This window comes from Sceloporus undulatus, chromosome 5 (assembly GCF_019175285.1).
Source record: "Sceloporus undulatus isolate JIND9_A2432 ecotype Alabama chromosome 5, SceUnd_v1.1, whole genome shotgun sequence".
In the NCBI taxonomy this organism is placed as follows: Eukaryota; Metazoa; Chordata; class Lepidosauria; order Squamata; family Phrynosomatidae; genus Sceloporus; species Sceloporus undulatus.
The window spans coordinates 191,016,001-191,037,763 of NC_056526.1; the positions used below are offsets into that span (position 1 = coordinate 191,016,001).

Below are 21,763 nucleotides of genomic sequence, written 5' to 3' on the forward strand. Positions count from 1 at the left end.
CCAGAAAACCCCCCCCCCCCCATGAATACCAAAATCCATGGATGCTCAAGTCCCATTAAATATAATGGCATAGTAAAATGGTGCCCCTTATGTAAAAGGGCAAAATCAAGGCTTCCCTATGGGAATTTGTATATTTTTAAAGAATTTTCAAGCCGCAGATGCTTGAATCTGTGGACAACTCCCACCTCGTAATTATACTATTATAAATAAATAATAATTGAGTTTCCATCTCCGCACAGAAGATCAGGATCCAAGACATTTCCCGCAACCTAGCAGTTTATTTGCTCCCTGATTACAGCTGACTGCATAGGAAACAGTATCTTTTAAAAAGCATTTTACACCGATGTTCGTGTTACAAAGATATACAGAAGCCGAATTCTTGCTGTGCAAGGTCTGAAAATGACCAAGTCAGCCTCTGCCACCCCCTCCCTGCCCCACGAAATGCAAAATTGTAGCTCATTTCCAAAAGCCCTGGTCTCGATAACCAGGAGCAGGTTCCAAAATCCAAAACCCATGGCCACACATTGGAGGAGGCCCACTTCTCCCTGCCTTCCACTGGGCACCCGCATTCATCCGTGGCCCAAAAAGGCCTGGCTCAGGGAACGCATGTTCTGACACAGCAGCCTTTAAGGAGAGCGCTTCCCAAGAAGCTTCACAACTCAAGTGTGAGAGGAGTCTGGTTTCCCCCTTTCACACTTTTAGTTTTCTCACAACCCCAGAAAGTAATTGGGATAAGCTCACAGCATTCACAGTAGAAGGGGTGGATTGCGACTTGCATTATGTACAACGGAATGGAGAAAGCGAATCCTAGAAGTGGTTTTTTGTAAGCTTAGGGTGGTGGGGAGAAGGCAGGCCCTGCAGAAAGACCCTCTCCAACGCGGCAATTAGTAAGCAACCGCCCCAAATGCTTTCTCCAGGGCTGAAGCCAGACAGAAGAACTCAGCCACTACCCTTGGAGAACAAGACCAGCAGCCAAGTTAGGGATGGCGACGAGAAGATGGCGTATCAAACCACACAGTGGCATTGCGATAGGTTTAAATTACACTGAGGAAGGTTTTTGTTTTTTTTTAAAAAAGAAACATCACACATACCCAAATCACATACACAACCTCAGGCGTTGCAAGGAACCATCTTATGGGGAAAAAACTTTAAGTGTGGTCTTCCCTAAATCTGGAAGCATGCTTGGACCCATCAATGCTCAGCGGCAAAGGGAGGTAAGCATCTCCCTCTTCCAAACTTCAGGAAAGTCAAGGGAAACCTGCTTATTCTTTCTCTTCCCTTTGGATCCTTGCAGCACCGTACTCCAAGCTTGCCTCAGTTTCCAAAATAGTGAAATGAGAAGACAGGGTACCTTTTTTCCCTCTAGAGTTTCCTGACTATCCCCACCCTCATCCCACCCACCGCAACTGAGGTCCCCAGTCCTCCCTCATCCCCTTCCAAGAAGGACCTCAAAATATGTATTTTTTTTTTAAGTGTTGCCCTGTTTCCTCCTCTTCCATCTCAAAACATGGTTGCCTTCGCAGCATCCAAGATGTCGGGCTCATTATAAATTAACTGTACAAAATCACAAGGCACATGGTCTAAAAGGGTTGGCAGGTCAGAATGGGATTGCATTGCTTTGGTTCGAAAGAAAGGCTACTTAAAAATAATATGCTTTTTATAAAAACAAAACAAAACCTAAACTTCTTACATATTGGTACTAAATACTAAAATTGCTTCAAATGAGGCTGATGGGCTGACTTTTCTTTTAAAAAACAATTGTTTTCATTTTAAAATAACTGCCTGATGACCTTAAAAAAGCTCTTGGCAGCTGTAAAAACCTTCCATGATCTCTAGCCAGAAAGTGGCAGAGATAAGAATGCTTCAGCCAAGTGGCTGGCAGTGTCTGTCCCTTCTCACATTCATATCTACCAACTTAAAATTGGAAACTTCGTCCCCCAATAACACACTGTCTGTGGTTCCCAACCTCTGGTACTCCAGGTGTTTTTGACTCCAATACCCAGATGCCCTAGCCAGGTTGACCAGCAGGAATTCTGAGTGCTCAGGTCCCTAACATCTAAAGGACCAAAGGTCGGGAACCACTGGTTTAGACGGATTATGGGGATGCAGGCCTAAATGCCACAACAGGGAGTGGTGGAGATGCCCATGTATTCTCACCCACCCCAATAAAGAGCAATGCCAGGAAGCTGAGAGCCAATGGTTTTGGGCACTAGAAGTGGCACCCGTCACAGAGTGCCCGCACCCTCACACAAAGCAATCAGTCCTTTCCGTGCAAATTAAAAAGGCTTCTAAGTGCTCTCCACCCACTCCCCCCCCCAAAAAAATCTGGAATATGCTACTGAAAGAGGCTTGCGTCACAGCCAATGTACCAATGCTACATTATGCGCCTAACCACATGTGGAACTTGGGGCAGGCTTTATTATGGATAAAAGCAGTGTTCGGGGAGCTTGCATGGATGAAAGAAGGGCTTTGGAAGACAATGTCCACTGGGGACTTCTGGAAATTAAGTGTCACTAACAAATTTAACTTTTCCAAGCTCTGTATTAAGTTCTTTAAAACTAAAGGGCAGCCAGGAGTGGGCACAGAACTACCTCTGTTGGATAATTTATGGAGCCTGCTAACCATTTATGCTCACTGGCTGCCCTTGTTTTATGGCAGCCTATGCTAGCTTCACAACTGTTCCAGGTGTGAAGCAACTGCAGTTTGCTGCCAAGTAGCAGTTTGAAAAGATAACTAAGAAGACAAATAACCAAGGCTAGGTTAAGGGATTGCCTTTTGACTTCAGTTGCCCCAAAGCAGGTAACATCTTACACCTAATGCCTAGGGAAAGAGTTTGGTTGGTTCTGCAATTTTTGCTAGCTTTACTGAAGACTTCCTCAGCTCACAAGTTTTGGTCCACAAGTGCTAAGCAACTGGGCCAGGAGGAAGCCTTTGTCTTTTCTTCACTGATGGTAATACGATGCCAGAAACACATAAGGCTGGGCTGAGACCACACTAAGGGCAGAAAATGGAGAAGGGATTAGCACAGCAATGTCACAGTGGCTGCTGTGAAGAGAAAATTGAGCCTTTCAGCCAAGATCGCTAAACTAGAGAAAGCGAAGGAACCTGCCCTGTGACACTGCATGGCATAAATACTTTGGGTGCTTTCCATTCTCCAAGTTCTCACCTGCCGGCTGGAGTCAGATAAATTAGGCAAAGGTGTTATTGACCCTAGGGACAAATAATGCTCTTGTTTTTCATATTCCTGTGTTCTTCCACATTTTCCTTCCCAAAAGATAGCAATTAGGAGGAAGATGTGTGGGTAGATGGGGGGATGGCATAATCCCACATCAGAATTAGCCTTGCGAGTGGCTATATCTATACTTTCCATGTCATTTTCAAATGATTGGCTAAAAATAAAACTTTTCTCTGTATTTTAGCAGTTAAAACTACCTTTTTTAGAACTAGAACAGTATCTGGCCAGGTTGGTTCAATCATCTTTAACAAATCTCTCCCAGTGGCATACAGGCTCCAAAAACAAACACTGTTTCTCTCACAGCCACTCTGGTCTGATTTAGATAGACATGCCAAAAAGTTGGGATGCTTTCAAGTCAAAGACTCTTCTGCATGATCTCACAGCTAAGGAAAGAAAAACCTTCTATCGCATTAAAACTTAAAAATCCTAAAACTGCATACAAAGTCCTCAACCTCCAAGTTCTGTTTTCAAAGCATCACCAGTAAGAAACAGTTTTATCTCCAACTGGGTTCTACTTCACAGACTGTTGAAACCAGAATGGAAGCCAGGCTTTGGCTCAGCCAATGTTTTCCTCTTTTTTCCCCACAGATGGTTTCTTTTCTGCAAAATCTCTGCAGTGATTCCCTTTTCTCCACAACCCACCCAAAAGCCTAAAGGGATTCCCTGAGACATCCATGTTTTGCATACAGGTTTTTTAAAAAGTAATACCCTGTCTCCCCAAACACTATCTCTCAAGAGGACATTCTTACTCTTCCCAATGTATAAGCCAAGGACTGCTGCAGGAAAACATCTGTCAGATGACCATAAACATTTAAAACAGCTCCCTAGTTGCATCTTGTCCCGCTCACCTTCCTGGCAAGACTGAAGGCTACATGAGAAACAACACACACGCACAGGTACACATTCACTATCACTGCATAGGTCCCATGCTGAGCGTACACAGCAAGACCGAGTGGTGTTCCCAATAGCTGCCTGGTTTTCCTCTGACTTGAAGACAGACGTCCCAAAACCTGAGAGGAAGAAGGTTTCCCACTCTGGTCAGGTCTTCTGTGGGCTTCCTGGTTGAGGGAGGAGATGTTCCAGGTTGCAAAGAGATGCCTCCACTCCCTCTCAAAGCCAAGAAGAGGATCACATTCACCACGTCAAAAATCTCAAGCCCTGAGGAAGATTCACAGCATTGCATTGGATTCCAGCCTGCTGGAGCTAGATATTGTCACTGCCAGGATAGTTGTAAGACAAGTTGTCATGTCTCCCTCTCATCTTCTCCATCAGCCAATGTCTCTTCCCAAAAAGAAACTAGCGAAATGGGTTGTCTTGGTTTTAACACTTCACCAGAAGCCTCCTCTGGATGACGCAGAGGAACAAAGACCACTCTGTTCTCAATCTGTGAAGGAGCTTGGCCCCATCCAGTCTTTCTCTTCCCACCCCAAACTGTCTCCCTCCCAACCCCAAAAGCCCCCGCTGTCCACTTAGAAGTTTTTCATGCGGCTGTAGAGCTCTCGCTTGCTCTTCTCCCCTGCCCATGTGCGGCTCTTCAGGCGGAACATGCGCAGGTCTTCCTTGAAGTCCTTGTGGTGCATCGGACGGTAGTTTTGTGGTTCACAGTGCATCTGGAGGGGAGGGTGAAGGAGGACAGTCAATGGAAAGAGAGAAAGAACAGTGTTTAGTAGGCAACCCAAAAGCAAACCAGCCTCTTCACAGATGCAGATAAGAGGAGATTTAAACAGCTGTAACTGAAAGAGACTTAGCAGCAGCCTCTCTGAAACAGGCTTCTGGGTAGAAAATTTCACCAGTCTCACCATCTCCTTTCAGGACTCTGTTGAGCCTTGTTTTTATTGATTTTTTCAAGCATGATTATAAAAGAAAAACAGAATAAATCTTCCTGACTGAGAGTTAGAATTATGAAAACATACTAGCTCTTTTGGGACAAGTTAACTAATTATTGCCTCTCTGAGGATTTTGGATTCTTTTCTCCTCACAGGATTATATATTATATTATATATATTACATACATATTATAGGCTGTGTAACTTGTATGGAGTTCTGCAGGTTTTCTATCTCTCTCTTTTTCAAGAAACAAACCACTGACAGCTAAGCCTGCGAACAGCGATCAATCATCATCTGAAACAGTGTTTAGCTGCCATGAGTCCCAGTTGTGGAGAAAGATGGGGTGTAAATAAAGATTAAAATAAAACAACCTTTCCTCCCCCAAATTTATCTAAGTCAGCTACCATAACAAACTCACTTGATATTGTGGGAAAAATTCTTTGTATCCTCCTTTCAAGATATATAACTCAGGATAATGTAGAAAAGGATAATCGTTGGACGCTCTATCTTTCTCCCGGACAAAACGGCACCTTTAAGGGGGGTGAAGGAAGAAGCATTAGACCACATTTTACATGCAGGCAAGAGGCAGCATGAAGTCTCTGTCTGTTGCAGATAGCAGTGACCAAGTCATTTCTTGGTAGTGCAAAACATGCAACAATATTTACTCACCAATTACTACCCCCAAATACCTGTTTGCTTCTGCAGTTCCTCTCAAAACAATGACAGGATGTTAACATTTTGAGAAGGACTTCAGAGGAGAATTATTATTACATCTCACCTTTTCCTCCAAGGCTGGGTACAGATTAAAAAATATCTCAATTTTAGCAGCTGCCTCTTTGCAAAGGCTTTCCCAGCATTCATGGAATGGATACAAGGCCCACCCATCTCAATGTACAAAACGAACTGTGAGGATCAAGTTATTATACTTATTAATTTAACTATAATTATCATCATCACTACCACCACTAAAGCACCACCAAAAGAAGATACTCACATCCTAGGGCCCCTCTCAGAGGAGAACTCGCAATGGAAGACAACAATCACTCTCTTTGAAGAGTCAAATGGCACAATTGGCTTTTTGAGAAGGAAGTCTTCCACATCTTTTTCGAGAGGTAGGTTGACAGCACCCTAGAGAGAAAGAGGCATGCCATTCCTAGTCCGATGAACCCAGCCTTCCACATTTGCATGGCAACATAAAGACTGTATTTTAATTTATTATGCTGGGTTTGTTGCACAGTCTGGAGCCAGTCAGGTCTAAAAATTGCTTCTAGACATGTTAAGATAAAAATGAACATTAAGCGAGCAAAGGGACATCATTTCCCACTCCACCATACCACTATATTGAATTACAGGAAAAGAGATTCTAGCTCAACATTAGGAGAACTCTGCCATGACAGTAGCGCTGTTCGACAGTGGAACATATTCCCTCAAAGGTAGTGGAGTCTCTCCTTGGAGTCTTTAAACAAAATCTTTTCCTCCAAGGTGTGGTGTGTGTGGGGGGGGGTGGAGGTGAGATGCTTTCCCCCAAACCATTCTGGGCTCAATTTTTATCATTTATTTCTGTCGGCACATCAGAACAACTAGAGGAAATGTCTCCCCCTATTCTCCACTCATGTCTTGTTGGGAAGAAATAGTGTCAGTCAGAGTGCTACCTGCCAAAGCACTGCAGTATATTTTTTAAAGGAAGCTATGCGTGTGCCTCATATCAACAGCCAACTGCATTAACTCTGAATGTCTCCAATCACCAGATTTTCTATACATTTTTGGGGAGGGGGGGGCATGTGATCAAAACAGACCCAAAACCTTGCCAGCTCTGAATAGGCACTGATTCACAGGGCTCATTTCCGCTCAGCAGTTAAAAAGAAAGAAAAGGCAGCATTTACTTGATACCATGTTCACCAGCATTACAAAACAGCAAGAGTGCCAGTGTACTCCACCTGTAAAAGCACACCAGGCCCTGAATTGTGGTCAGTACTGAGACCAAAGTTAGTGAAGTTCTTTGAGGTACAAGGTGGGAAATAAGTCCAGGTGTCTCTTCATAAGGGCCTTTGGTTATGCCTCAGCATAGGAGTGTTACAAGAACAGAACCAACCTTGATGTGACCTCCGTCATATTCGTAGGGATATCTGCCAATCCACGATCACAACAGCTTTCAATGAGGCTGCTGAACTGACAGTCAGCACAGCCCCCATCTGTGGAGAAATAAAAAACATTGCTCAAATAGCAAGTATAAAAAAACACACTGCCGTTTCATGTTTGTTTGTCTCACTATTGCACTGGAGATACTAAGCCCTGCTTGTTCAGAAGGCAGAGTTTGCCCAGTGCATACCTACTACCACCCAACCACTGAAGCAGGTTTTATGCTGTGTCGTGAGAACTCCTTGGCAGCTTACTAGGTGTCTGGGACTATCTTTCCCTCTGTTTCACACCAAACAATCCAATCCCTCGCATAATACACTAGGACCTTGGTGGCCCTTGTGAGGGCAGGGAAAACATGAGGAAATTTCAGGAAAGGTCACAGCTCTGCAACTTTCAAATACTGTGGAGAAACATTTTGGGAATGCATTTTCTTACCATTCAGGAGAGATATACTTGAGATCCTGAGCTTCCTTCCACTGTCCTGCAGCAGATATGCCTACAATTGGGGGGGGGGGGGGGAAGTTTAAAGAATGAAACAAAGCAGAATCAGCTCCCTAAGAGCCAATTTGCTCTGAAGCTGCAGGAAAAAAAAGAGATATGCTTTCCGCTGACTGTCATTTTAGAGGTAACTCTTGCTCTTAAGACGAGAGCAGGCAAAGGCTGCCAGGGCCCTTTTCCCTCTTCCTCCTCCCATCAATACCTTTGAGAAATCACCAATCAGCTCCCTGTGGTCATTGTCCAAGATGCTTGCAATCTCGCTGGGGCAGCAGGACCGGGAGCGGACCAGGCGAGGCTTCTAGAAGAAAAAGGGAAGGGTGCCTTAGGATGGCATGTGACTATGACTGGAGGGAATGCGAGGAGAACACTCATCCTGCAATTCAATGCCTTCCTAATGCAAGAGGCACCTCATGGAGCATACATACAGGTAACTGGATTCCTACTTGAAACAAGCAGTTTATTCTCTGAGGTTCCAGAAACAACGTGAGCCAATACTCTCTATTCATGATGGATAATCAGTGGCTGCTAACCTAAGTGGAACCTTGCCTGATCCAGCAAGGCAGTGCAAACTTTCACCCAGCCAGTGAGCAGGTAGCTTTGTATTGCAACTACCCACAATCCTCACTAGCCATGTAGGTGAGAGCCAATGAGAACTGTAGGCTAAAAAAATAATCTGGATGGCCACAGTTGCCCACCCTTGTTTACTAAATAGTAATTTATCTCTGCCCATAATGTTCTGTATAAGCCCTATGCAGGTGTTCTATGCAATACCTGCCCTTCCTTCCTCCATCCCACTTTGCCTGCAGAGGTGTCTCATTCAGGTCAAAACCCTGGAAAAGAAAAGGGTCAGAACCAACATGTAACAGGAGACTCTGTTCAGAGTCATTTCTTTCGGCAGGCTAAGTGACAACTGAGGAGGACGGCTTGACTTTATAAAGAAGAGGTGGACAAAGTGTGGCCTACAGACCACATATGAAAGTCAGGTTTGCACCCTACAAAAGGAAGGTACCAACTACCAACATCTTGAACACATTAGAAAATAATCTCTTGGAAGATGGCCAGCTACCCTTCAACATGCCTCTATTATAATTTATGGAGACTGGTTCCAATGTCACTGTGTTGTGGTTCCCTTTCCTGGAAGGGAACAACTTTTCTACCACCAACAAATTAAGTTGCAATGGGAATTCAGAGAGCTCAGAACAGACAGGTATACACAGACACACCCAATCAGATGGGAAAGAGATCATGACAGAATAATAACAGTCCTAGTATAACCAATACAGCTTAGAAATTTAACCATTTTGGGTGATAATTCCCAGGTCTCCCAGCCAGCATGGCCTATAAACACTGGTGGAAATCTAGGAACTGTTATCTTAATGAATAATATTTTCAAACCCAAGTGAGACCCATCAATCCATCTACTATGGCATTGCGTTATTCTGACAAGCTATCAACTTGCAAATAAAGGTATGCAAAGCTATCTTGAAGCACACCTTGAGACTAACTAGGCAAAGAGTTGCAGCATAAGTTTTGTAGACTTGGCCTGCTTTCTCAGACAGATGGACTGAACACTTCAGTCTATGCATCTGAGGAAGAGAGGGCCAAGTCTACAAAACTTATGCCCAGTTTCACCTCCATGCATCTGGAGGAGCAGACCAGTTTACCGAGAGCTTATGTACAACAACCCTTCCGTTGAGTCTAAAGGTGCCTTTGTATACTGGTATTCCAGACTAACATGGCTATGTCTCTGAATTCTTGACAAAAAAGGTCTGTCCAGTCACCAGTTGACCATTACTTTTTTCACTGGAAATGCCAAACCTTCTAAACTACACTATCCACATGGCATGCTTATGCCACTGACCCATGGCAATGCTCCTATGATGCCAAGAAGAGGCACACTCAACTCAAAAGCCTTGAGTTTTCTAAATCTTATTACGGTGTGGAGAAGAGTGAAGAGGTGCAGATAAAGTACAAACATTTAAAAAAATTAAAACTAATGTACCAGAGAAAAAGAGTATAAAGTAGAGGGCCATCGTGTTTGCTACTATTCCTCCAACTCTAAGACTTCCTATGCCTTTCCCCCCCCAAATCCATTATGCCTATGTAGGAACATCCAAAGGAATCTCCTTTTCTGCAGAGTGGGTTGGATCATGTTCCCATCCGCAAAGGTTTTGGTGCTGCAAACCCCAGACTTAGGAAAATACATTCCACCTTAGCAAGCCTTCCCGATGCTAAGAGCTGTTTGACAGTGGAATACATTGCTTCGGAATGTAATGGGAGTCTTCTTCTTGAGGGAGGATGCAGTCTACCAAATACCTGAAGGATTACTCAACCCATGCCTCTGTTCTGGAGGGAAAACTGGAACTTCAATAGTACTTCCAAAACTCTGGAGCCAAACTGACATTCCCCCCACCTCCCACAATAGCCCTGCTACAGTGAATGTACCGGGTCTTCTGTCTCTCTCGGCAATAGTGTTGCCTGCCAGGCTCTTCCGCCTCTTGGGATTTTCACAGGTGTGTCTTTGTCCTGGGGTCGGTCCACCGCTTCAGGATGGGCCGGATGACGCTGCTGGGCATGAACGGAGAGCGGAAAAGCGGCGGCATTTGCCAGTGCTCACCGGAGTTACTCAGATTGATGGGTTAGGGAGGAGAGACAGAAAAAGGAATCAGGAAAGTGTGACTTTCCGGCTCAGTACAGTTCATCCAGAATCTCGAGAAGAAAACAGACCCCAACTTTTCTGTGGCCAATCCCACCTGGAAGAAAAGGGGACAGGAGGCAGTAACTGCGCTCCATGAATCTGTGCTGTTTGTCCAATGACCTGTGCACTTTTCGTGCACACCCAGAGCCCACACTCATAATGCCTGGCGCTCTCTCCACACAAACGGGTGAGGGAATCTTTGTGCCTCCCGGTATTTTGGCCTTCATATCTGGAGGCTCACCTCCATCTACTCGCCTAAAGACACTTTGACCAAATTAGAAAGAGGGGATTAACAGACACATACCAGCTCAGATTCCTCTTCCTTTCTTCACCAGAGGACCATCACGCAATTCTCAAGTTCTTCTCCATACCCACGGATTCTGCATCACCCTAGAGTTAGGAAGGAATGAGTGGGGATGATGATGTCACGACGGCACCAGGAAACCTCCCCCATGGATGCTCACAAGACAAAGAGATATTCTGCATCTATTCTTATACATCCCACTCCGCCAAATGAAGAAACCTTAGGAAAGGTGCTTGATCAAAGAGTATATCAAATGCAAGGAAAAGAATCCCTTGAAGGAATTTCTATGCTACAAAACCAAGTCAATAGCCACAAAGTCACCAACAAGGAGTGCATGGCAAGAACACCATTTCCAGTTCCCATATTTATTAGTTTATTGAATGCTAAATCTGTTTTTTCTTCTATCTTTTTTTTCGTCTTTTTTGGGGGGTGGGGGGTGGGGTGGTAAAACCAAATTCTTCACACAAAACCCAGCACATGAAGGAAAAGAGATGCATCAAAAGGGTGAAAGTCTGAAACCATCATCATGCCTTATGAGATGGACTTAAGAAGCAGGTTTTTAGCTTGAAAGAGAAGAGGTCAATAAGGAACCACAATAGCATGTTTCATAATCTGGATACGAGGATGAGCAAGTCTGTTTTTGCTCAAGAGACTAGGACACAGAGCAATGGTTTCAAGTTACACGAAAAAGAGATTTCACTTCAACATTAGGAGGAACTTCCTGAGGGTCTGTTTGACAGCAGAACACACTCCCTCTGAGTGTGGTGGAGTCTCTTTCTTTGGAGGTTTTTAAACAGAGGCTGGATGGCCATCTGTCAGGAGTGCTTTGATGGAGAGTTCCTGCATGGCAGAAGGGGGTTGGACGGGGGGGTGTCTGTTCCAACTCTTATGATTCTATGAAAATAACTTAATAAGTGATACCTTTCAGCTGCATATGCAACTGCAAGCCTAGATGTGTACTTATTAAAAGCATATCCATGTTTTGTTACATGTCCCTAAAATATTTCCAGCTGTCACTTTCCTGCAGTTATTATTAATGCATTTTCTGATTATTTGCCATCTGCTGTGATGAAGAAGTAAGACTTGTCAACCAAAATGCATTGGACTGTTTAACCAGCACTTGGATTATTTTTATGGTTTGGCTTTATTTCTGGTGCATCCACTACCACTTCCTTGGTATTTTTTTCTTCCAGAAAAAAAAAAACTTTACAGATGAAATCAGGATTAGTCAGAGGTAAGGAATGGATCCAGCACACATTGGCCTCTACCAAGAATCCACATTCCCTTCTCACGACACCATCATCAGGGAGATATGAACTTGCATACATCTTCATTAAAATCTCTGAACTCAAATTATGCCAGTGTTTTTGCCTTTGGCTCCAAACCAGCACTGGAACATGGCCACTGAGAACCTCCTGGAAGTTGAATCCTGTTTCGCCCTTTGGGCGAAACTACAAAGTAGGGGGGGTACTTTTTCTGACAGTGGGTAGAATCTTATTTGGGAAAGGCCTCAAAATGGGACGGCGGCACATTCCAGACGTTTGTGGAGCGAAAGCAAAGTGAATGGGGATTAATGTCTCCAATGGAGTAAGAGCCTTTCTGCAACAGATTCCACACCTTCAAGCCCAGCTCAAGCCTAACCAACAGCTTTCAGAAAATCAAAGCCCAGCACAAGCTGAAATAACACCTTTGCAAAGCCCAGCACAAGCCTATACAACAGATTTGACAACTGCTTTCAGACAAGCAAAGCCCTGCACAAGCATAAGCAACAGCTTTCCTTCCTGCAAAGCACAGCCCTGTGTGATTCTTTGTAGGTAACCTAAAGTTCAAACACTTGAAAAAACAACACCTCTGCCTCTTGACTGAGGACAACAGATGAATCCTACAAGCTGGATGGGAAAACTCTATGGTTTCCCATCCTAGATCTTTAACCTTCCAGACTAGTCCTCCTTCTTCACAGTGTTTTCTCTTGATGTTTTTCTGCACAAAATATAGCATCATGGACATTTCTAATCCTCACACTGCATGACCTATTGGGACTCAATGCCTCTCTACAGCCATCTCTGGAGGAGGTCATGCCATTTGATGAACCAAGGGCTAGGTTTACAAATGCTTTGGCCAATTTTTTAAAATTAATTATTTTTTGCAAAAGGCTGCTTCTCCAAGATTTCACTGCCTAAATCCAACTCAAGCAGAGCCACTGAATATGTTTTGTGTAATGGCTGAATTGATTCAATGTGTTTATACTCCAACTGGGAGTAAAAACCGGAGTCAAGCCTGCAAGTTTATTTCTACAAACTGCCCCATGCATTGTGAATTCAGAATGGCTCAGGTAGAGAATGTGATGCTCAACACAAATTCAAAGCCTGCACACACTGAGAGAAATTGATTTCCTGCATCTATCCATGGTCAGCGTGGCACAGTGGTTTGAATGCCAGACTGTGACTCTGGAGACCAGGGTTTGATTCCCTGCTCATCCATGAAACCCACTGGGGTGACACTGGACAAGCCACATACTCTCAGGGAAAGGCAATGACAAACCTCCTCTGAACAAACCTTCAAAGTAAATCCCATGATAGGGTTGCTACAAGTCAGAAACAACTTGAAGGCACACAATCACCACCACCACACATTCAAAAATCACACCTGGTGAACATTCCAGAACAGGTGAAACAGCATTAATGCCAAATGCAGCTTCCCTGCCCCCAAACAAGAAGAAGGAAGGAACAATGAGAACACCCAAGTGAAGAGCCCCATCTTTCACAGCAAGCAATGAGCCAAAGCCATGCATTCTGGAAGGCTAGCAAAAAGATAAAGAGCAAAAAGAGGCAAGCTTTTGGTAGCAACTTCAGCATTTAAAAGAATATACATTAAAGCACAGGGCACACAAATGAACACACAGACAGTGCCTCAGTTGCAAAGCTAGATTGTCCTGACAATTATGCTTCAACACAATCTTTACCTTCAGCTCCTCTTCATCCAGGATTTCCATAAAGCCATCATCTTCATCAGACATGAAGGATGTCAAAGACGAGTGACGGAGGTGAACGGGGCTTTTACAGTCAGGGATGATGTTCTCCTTATTTGGGCTGCAATACTGAAGACAAGGGACAGAGAAAGAAAATCAACAGGGTCCAATCACACTTTCTCGAAGGTGTTTTCCTCAGAAGAACTAATATGGCTAACTTTAACAACTGGAGCTTGCATGCACCTCCCACCAGCTTTTAAAATGTTTGCATAATGCAGTTCACTGCTAGACAGTTTGGTGTAGTGCTTTGAGTGTTGGACAGGACATTGAGAGACCGACTACGGTTTGAATCCCTTTTTTGCCAGGGAACCCACTAGGTGGCTTTCACATACTTAAATATGGCTATCATGTCACCCCTTAACCTTCTCTTCTCCAAAGTAAAAGTACCCAGCTCCCTAAGTCTCTCCTCAGAGGGCTTGATGGTTTCCAGAGCTTTCACCATTTTGGTCACCCTCCTCTGGACACGCTCCAGCTTGTCAACATCCCTCTTGAATACTCACCATGAGGTCTGGAGCAGAACTAGGTCTCTGTGCAAATGAGTCCTTCTCACCAGCCCCACGAGAGGAGCGCAGTCTGCTGGTCAGGTGCTGAGGTTTCTTGAAGATGATTCCTTCCTGGAAAGAGAGGGAGAAGAAGGATGTTACAGATGTCCTTGTATGCACTTTTCTCTGTCTTGGTTTTAATTTTGGTAGGACAACTGGAATACCACTGGGAGGGGGAGAGGGGATATAAATGAATAAAATTATCATCAGCATCACCACCACCACCAGGGTAACAGTGTCAACAATGAAGATAATGATGCTACAGCCTTAAAATGACATTGAAAGAGAAGTGTAGAGTGGCCTAAACTCAGCTGCTATCAGCTAGAATCGACTAGTTGGGATTTACAACTGGATTTAGAGCAAAAAAGGCAATTTCAGTCTCAGCCTCTCTCTCTCTCTCACACACACACACTCTTCCAACTTACATTTTCTGCTTTGCCATTAAGATTCGAGTCTGTAGCCACAGGATTATTGAACTCCTTCAAGTTTGAGATGTTCCTCAGGGTAGGACTTGCACCCAAAAGCTGCATCTGATTAAGAAATCAATCCATGACTAATAAGCCACTTTCTCCCTCATGTTTCAGACCCCTGGTCTCTCGCTCAGCCAGCCCCCAAAGCTAGATACTATGGTATGCCCAGAAGTAGGGATGAACAGGTTTCTACATTTCTATACAAACTGCTGATGGGGAAAGAAAGATAAAGACTTAAGCCCCCCCCCCCCCCCAAAGCTGGCTTTCGCACTGAGACTTCACCCAGGAAGCAAGGAGACTCACTTTCCTGTGAGTATGCAGAGAGCAGAAAGAGCCAGCATGGTGTAGTGGTTTTCCGTGTTGGGCCAGTACTCTGGAAGATCAGGGTTCACATCCCTGCTCAGCCCAGGAAACCCAGTGGTGATGGTTTGAAGAGAAATTACTTCAAGGTCTAGACCATGCTGCCCTCTTCCCCCACCCACCTCTTCTAGAATGGAGATGTAAGAAGGTGCAACTCTTAAAGTATCTCAAAGCAGGTACCCAATTCTTTTATTTTAAAAGTCTGTGACCATTTCAAACCATGGCAATACCCATGGGGAGGGTTAAAGGGGGGAAACAGTTTAAGCTTACTGGCAAGGACTGGATTCTTCGGAAAGGGAAAGAGTCACTGGAAAGCAAAGACAGATACACAATCAGGTCACAGCCTTCACTTCACATCATCATCATCATCATCATCATCATATAAAATTTTTATTTATATTTTCCCGCCTCTCCCTGGTGGATCGAAGCGAGATTACAACCCAACAGACAAAAAAAAACCAACAATGAAATACATAAATTTAAATTTAAACAATTTAAAAAGAAGCATCAAAAGCGGTGGTATGATGGGAAAACTCCAATCCTGACCAAGGAAATGGAAGTGTTTCTTATATGAGGTTGGGTGGATAAGCTCGCCAGAAGAGATCCGTCTTAACTGCCCTCTTGAAAGCCTCCAAGAAGGTAGTGAGACGGATCTCTTCTGAGAGATCGTTCCACAATTTTGGAGCAGCTGCAATATACGCTCTTTGGGAAGTTGAAGTTAGTCTAATCATTTGTAATTCCAGCAAATTCTTCCCAGATGTTCTGAGAGTGCGGGACGGATTATGTAGGGAGAGGCGTTCCCACAAGTAACTCAGGCTCAAGCCATGTAGGGCTTTAAAGGTAATAACCAACACCTTGCATTGTACCCAGATTATTTATTTATTTATTTATAATATAATATAATATAATATAATATAATATAATATAGCCTGGTTATGCCAAATCTAAGGGGCTGGCTTATCCAGTGGGCCATCTGCATTTGCTGGAGTTAGGGGCACCAAACATCCATGAAAGCAGAAAAACCACATCTTTAAAAACCCACTTTTTTTACTTGAGAGAACACCTCTCCAGGAATCTCTAGGTCCTCCAGTGCAAGTCCAGAGGTTGACTACAGAATCACGCTGGAGGACCTATAAATGCCAGCTACATCCTCCAGAATAACTATGACCTGTGACCTCCAGCCCCACTCTTCTGGAAGTTGACCTATCAAATCAGCAAAAGTCCAAGTCGCAAAGGCCCAACTGCGCATTTGGAAGACCCCAGCAGTAAAGGCTACTGGACCAGTGAGGTGAGGAAATGCATACCCAGAGACTTTGCCAAGACACAGTCACTCACACACAGATGACCTGTGTGCATACAGAGCCAGTACATCAGGCGCATACAACCAGCTTCTCCTTCTACCTCATCTTTTTCTTTGCAGAAAAAGAGGTTTTCCCCAAAAGAGCAAGTTTAAAGGTATGCAGCCTCTTCTCTGAATCCATACATCTAGAGATAAATAAATGTAAATTAACCAGATGAAATTTCCATCTATCTGCCTGCCTGCCTACCCAACCTATGGGTCCTGTCACCATTTTGAGGGGGATTACAGAGGAAAACAGGTGTTTGGGCTTACTATGGGGGTGGGGTGACCACAATGGGTGGGGGATTGGCCCCTGGCCCCTATGTTACTTCCCACCCCTGATGTATTCATTGTGAAATTCTCTAGATGATAAGAACCAGTTATTTAGAGGAGAAAAATTGAGCGGAAAAGCAAAAAACAGATTCATCCACCAGGTCTTTTGAGTGCTTTGTTGCAAATCTGGTGTATTCTGAGTTAAGTGCACAATCCCCAATTATTCAGCCATGTTTCTGGTGCTGAATTACAGTTTTGCCTTGTTCATGCTCCTGGCAGGGATCACAGAAGACAGGTGCAACATGCTTGTCTTCACAGAGAAAATAACTGTATTGACAGTGAAATTCAGAAATAAGTATTTGGGGTTTTTTTATGATGAATCATTTTACAACTTTCACCAAAAATTCACAAGCTTCATAAGTCAATAAGAAGAATTGGAAGTCGTTTTTTTAAAAAAAAATGAAGAAGCATAAAATTGAAGAAGAAAAGCTGGTGTCTATCCCTTTGAGTATCCAGGAGAACCTTTGCTCTTTGACTGTGCAGAATGTATGAATTGCGATGTGTGCATCTTTTAATCTAGTCAAAAGACGAAACTACACTTCCCTGCCATCATAATGGAGATCTTCCAAAACCCTTCTCCAAAGCTATTTCAGAAAAGGCTTTCGCCCCCATCTCAAGCACTGGAAGGATAATAAATCCCTCCCTTATGAGACTCTACAAGTCTTAGCATGCTTAGATGCTGTGCAGAGCTGGGGTGAAGAAAAAGAAAGCTTGCAAGCCTGGGAGAAAAAGAGATATCACTGAGTTTTGGGGAGGGGGGTGGCAAGATCTGTCAACAGTCGCAAATGAAATAGAGAAAGGTGGGGGAATGTCATAGGACTGAAAGTCCCAAAGCTTCCCAAAAGTGTGTGCCAAGCACTTCCTAGAGAATAATGCTTTTTTAAAAAAACATCAAATGCTACTTTATCATGGATACCGTTCCGAGCATCTTTTCAAAGGACTTTGGAAACTGACGTACAAAAAGTATGCCTCTTGTTTTCTAAGCTGAAAAGGTACAGGGTCTGGACACGAGCACATCATGTTCAATTCCCCACATGCACTCAGCTCACTGGACAATTTTGGTAGACTGGTTTTCCAGGACACCTGAAAGCCTCAGTGTCACATGGAAGGACAAGAAAATTGACACTCCTTCATATTTTTTTGGCCAACCGGAGAAAGAAAAATGGAATTTAATGAATACAAGTGCACACCCCACTCTGGATGACATCGAGAAATCAGGGACCAAGCAAGAATCACTTTTCCATAAACACACACACACCAAACCAGCTGAACGTCTTTACTTACTTTCGGAGGGCTTTTCGGGATTCCAACATGGTCCTTTCAAACCTGTTGGAAGGAAAGAAATTTGATATTACAGGATTGCAAGAGATTGAGAGAGAGAGAGAGAGAGAGAGAGAGGTTTGTGTGCACTGAACCATCAGAAAACCAAGGTGTCACTATTTCATCCATCTATGAAAAAGCTTTGGTTTTTGGAACACTGGGACTCTGGAAAACCAGGGTTCAAATCCTTGTTCAGACATGAAAACACATCGAGTGACCACTGAGTCACACCCTTTCAGCTGAAGAGGAAAGCCATGCCATATATGTCTTCTGAACAAATCTTCCCAAGAAAACCCTGTGATACCTTCATCTGAGGGTCAGCACAACTTGAAGACACATGACAACACCACACCTAGAGGCTGGACTCAGTGGCCTATAAGACATACCCTGCTGTACTTCCTTGCATGTTCTTCCTCATTAACAACATTTGCCATTTTGACCACACTCTGATGCTGCTTGGCCACATGTGTCCTGGTTTTCATTTGTAGTATGTTGGAAGGTATCATCAAAATGCCTAGATACCCTGAAGGCACTAGATCCTGTCTGATCCCAGAAGCTAAGCAGGGTCAGCACTGGTTGGGACTCCCATGGTTGATCACTAACCTTTACCATGCGCTGTAGTCTTTATTTCAGGGGAAGGAACCTCTGAGCATCCCTTGCCTAAGAAAACCCTGTGAAACTCATGGGGTGTCTGTCACTTGACATGCAACAAGGGCTACATCTGCACTACAGAAATAATCCAGGTTGATAGCACTTTGATTGCCAGGGCTCAATGCTACTGAATTCTGGGATTCGCAGTATTGTGAGACATTTGGCCTTCTCCGTCAGAGAGCTCTGGTGCCACAACTGCAATTCCCAGAATTCCACAGCACTGAGGTATGGCAGTTAAAGTGGTGTTGACTTGGATTAGTTCTGCAGTGCGGAAGCATTCTTGGAGGTACACACACACACAACATTCCCCATTCCTCTTGAGCAGGCTGTTCCATGGAGATTCTGGGAGTTTCTGGCCACAAAAAAAAAATCCTCTTCCCAGCTCGAGATGCGACTCGGTGGCCTAGGAGTCCTCCCCGCTACTATACAGTCCTCTATAACTGGATATATGCACCCAAACTTGGATTTTTTTCACCTGGAAGCTTTCACTTTTGCCATCCATGAGTCCAGCCACATACACACACATACTGTGCCCCCCTGAAATGAATCTGCTTCTGAGCTCCCCGCCCCCAAGCTGCTATGGCCTCCTTATGCCACTAATAAGCAGCAGTGCAGGGTGGTCTCAGAGACCACAAAGAGAAACTGAGCATCCCAAGCGCATCATCTGTCTGGTGGCTGCTGGCCCAGTTCCGCCTGGCAGGGAGGAGGGCAGTCAAGTAGCTCCAACCAAGGAGAGCATAGCATGCAAGCTGGCAGGGAAGGAAGAAAAAAAAAGAAAGGATTTCCAAGGAAGGGGATCAAAAGAGGCCCCTTCTGAGCCTTAATGAGGGCATTCCCATAGCAACTGTTTCCCTATTCCTCAGCTCCCCACCTGTATGCAAATAGAAACGGTAAAGGGGGGGGGGGCTCTGCTTGGATGCCATCTGTCAGGGCTGGGGCTGTTGTTTAACCTTTGATTCCCCCCACCCCCACCAACTCTGATGTGGGGTAGGCAACTGTGGTGGATCTGGGGGAATGAAAGCAACAGGGAGACTCTGCCACACTCCAAGGAGGCTTTGAAAGAGGCTAGATGGCCATCTGTTTGGGGTGGCTTTCATTGTGTCTTCCTCCAAGGCAGGGGTTGAATAGCCCTTGGGGTCTCTTTCCAACTCTTATGATGCTAAGAGAGAAGGTTGCTTTCAACTCCAGTCCTGCATGTTTAAAAAATTGAATTTATAAAATGTTAAAACAGTACATTGGGGTGCAGAGAGATCTTGTAGTACCTTTGAGGCTAACTGAAAGAAAGATGTTGGCAGCAGGAGCTTTCCAAGACTTAGATCTACCTCCTCGGATGCCTTTGAGGATGGTCCAAATGCACCTGAGGAAGTAGACTTAAGTGCACGCAAATTCTGCTAACTTCTTTCTTTCAGTTAGTCTTAAAGGCGCTACAAGATCCTTCTACATACTGATTTTTACAGATTAACACGGCTGCACCTGATGAAAACCTGACAATTTCCCCTCCACTTTTGGTCAAAGACAGGCCAGCTAAGGGTCACAGAAAATAGCCACTGCAGATATATAAGCATGCACCATTCATTACAGAGCAAGCAATCCATTGCTTTGTTTATATTGTGCCTCCCTGTCCAGTCTGATCTGCATGCAGTTTGTTTCCTGATATTGAAAATATATATGCATTGACTGGTGTTAAAAGGAAAGTGAAAGGGCTACAACCTATTTAGGTGAATTGCTTCTTGTGGAAAAGGCCCAAGGAGAAGCAATTCACCTAAATAGGTTGTACCCCTGTTTCTTTTAACATCTATTTTTCCAGTATCAGGGGATAAACTGCATGCAGATCAGACTTGGGAAAAGGTATAACTTAACCAAAGTGACGAGTTGCTAACTGCAATTCCCCTTTAACTGTCATGACTGCTGTCCTGTGGCATCCTGGGCTTTGTAGTTTGGGGAGGCTCTATTGCTCTCTGACAGGGAGCCCAACTACTCCTCTACACCGCAAATCCCAATGTTCTCTTAAATGGAACTTGAGGCCCCCCAATTCACATTACAGAATTATAGCGCTGCAATTCCACTTTAACTGCCATGGCTATGGAAACCTGAGATCCGTAGTTTGGTGAGGCACTGGAACATTCTCAGAATCCTAAATGCATCCCTCTGAATTGACAAATGTCTCTACCTGAAGTACAGATCCCAGGATTCCACAGGGCTGACCCACAGCAGTTAAAGTGGAATAATAGGTTTTTGGTGGGGGTGTGTGTGTTGGGGGGCCTTTGAGGCCATGTTCTGGAAGAATTCATTCCTGACGTTTCACCAGCAGCTGTGGCTGGCATCTTCACAGAATTTCTCTGAGGATGCCAGCCACAGCTGCTGGCAAAATGTCAGGAATAAACCCCTCAGAGCCTGAAAAACCCACAAAAACTATGGATGTCAACCATGAAAGCTTTGACTTAACACTCCTATAATAGTGCTGTAATTGTATGCAGTGTGAATGGCCCCTGTGATAAAACAGCATCCATGTCAGAATGACCGGATGTCATAACCTTGGAGGACAAGGCACTGCAAAATGTAGGATATTCAAGAAAAATGTAGAAAATTACAAAATGCAAGCTTAAAATGCTAATATAAATATGAATTTGTTGCATCTGGTTTATTTACAGCTGTATTACATATAATGTATTTATTATATTTTACTATCCTGTCCTAGCCATCCTATCCTAATTTGCAGTGAGGACAGGCTGCCAAGTAGATCCATTTCTCAAAGGGGAACAGCAAACTGGTGCTACCCAACAGGATTCTTAGTCATGCTCAAAACGGAGGACGCTTTGGAATTCCTCCTGGACAGAAGGCTGACATTTCTTGACATGTCCTGGAAAAGGAGGACATCTGGTCACCCTGACCCAAGTGCCACAAAACTGTCAAGTGTGAAAGGGGCCCCAGCATCTGGACCCAAAACGCAGCAGAGTTTATTAGAAGCAACCCTGATGCCACACACAAAGGGAGAGGGGAAGAAAAGGAGAAATGAGGC

General features: G+C 44.2%; 1 protein-coding gene across 1 annotated transcript in view; it reads right to left on the reverse strand.

Moving 5' to 3' along the window:
* Positions 1–258: 258 nt before the first annotated feature.
* Positions 259–21,763, reverse strand: part of CDC25B (cell division cycle 25B) — a 33,416-nt gene continuing 11,911 nt past the window's right edge. Inside the window, 15 exon segments of the mRNA XM_042469727.1 lie at positions 259–4,845; positions 5,481–5,592; positions 6,057–6,190; positions 7,155–7,188; positions 7,527–7,536; positions 7,637–7,697; positions 7,902–7,997; positions 10,145–10,239; positions 10,242–10,324; positions 10,744–10,787; positions 13,664–13,798; positions 14,230–14,343; positions 14,697–14,801; positions 15,372–15,408; positions 18,058–18,099. Coding sequence (XP_042325661.1) covers positions 4,705–4,845; positions 5,481–5,592; positions 6,057–6,190; positions 7,155–7,188; positions 7,527–7,536; positions 7,637–7,697; positions 7,902–7,997; positions 10,145–10,239; positions 10,242–10,324; positions 10,744–10,787; positions 13,664–13,798; positions 14,230–14,343; positions 14,697–14,801; positions 15,372–15,408; positions 18,058–18,099 — 1,243 coding nt within the window. The 3' untranslated portion in view covers positions 259–4,704.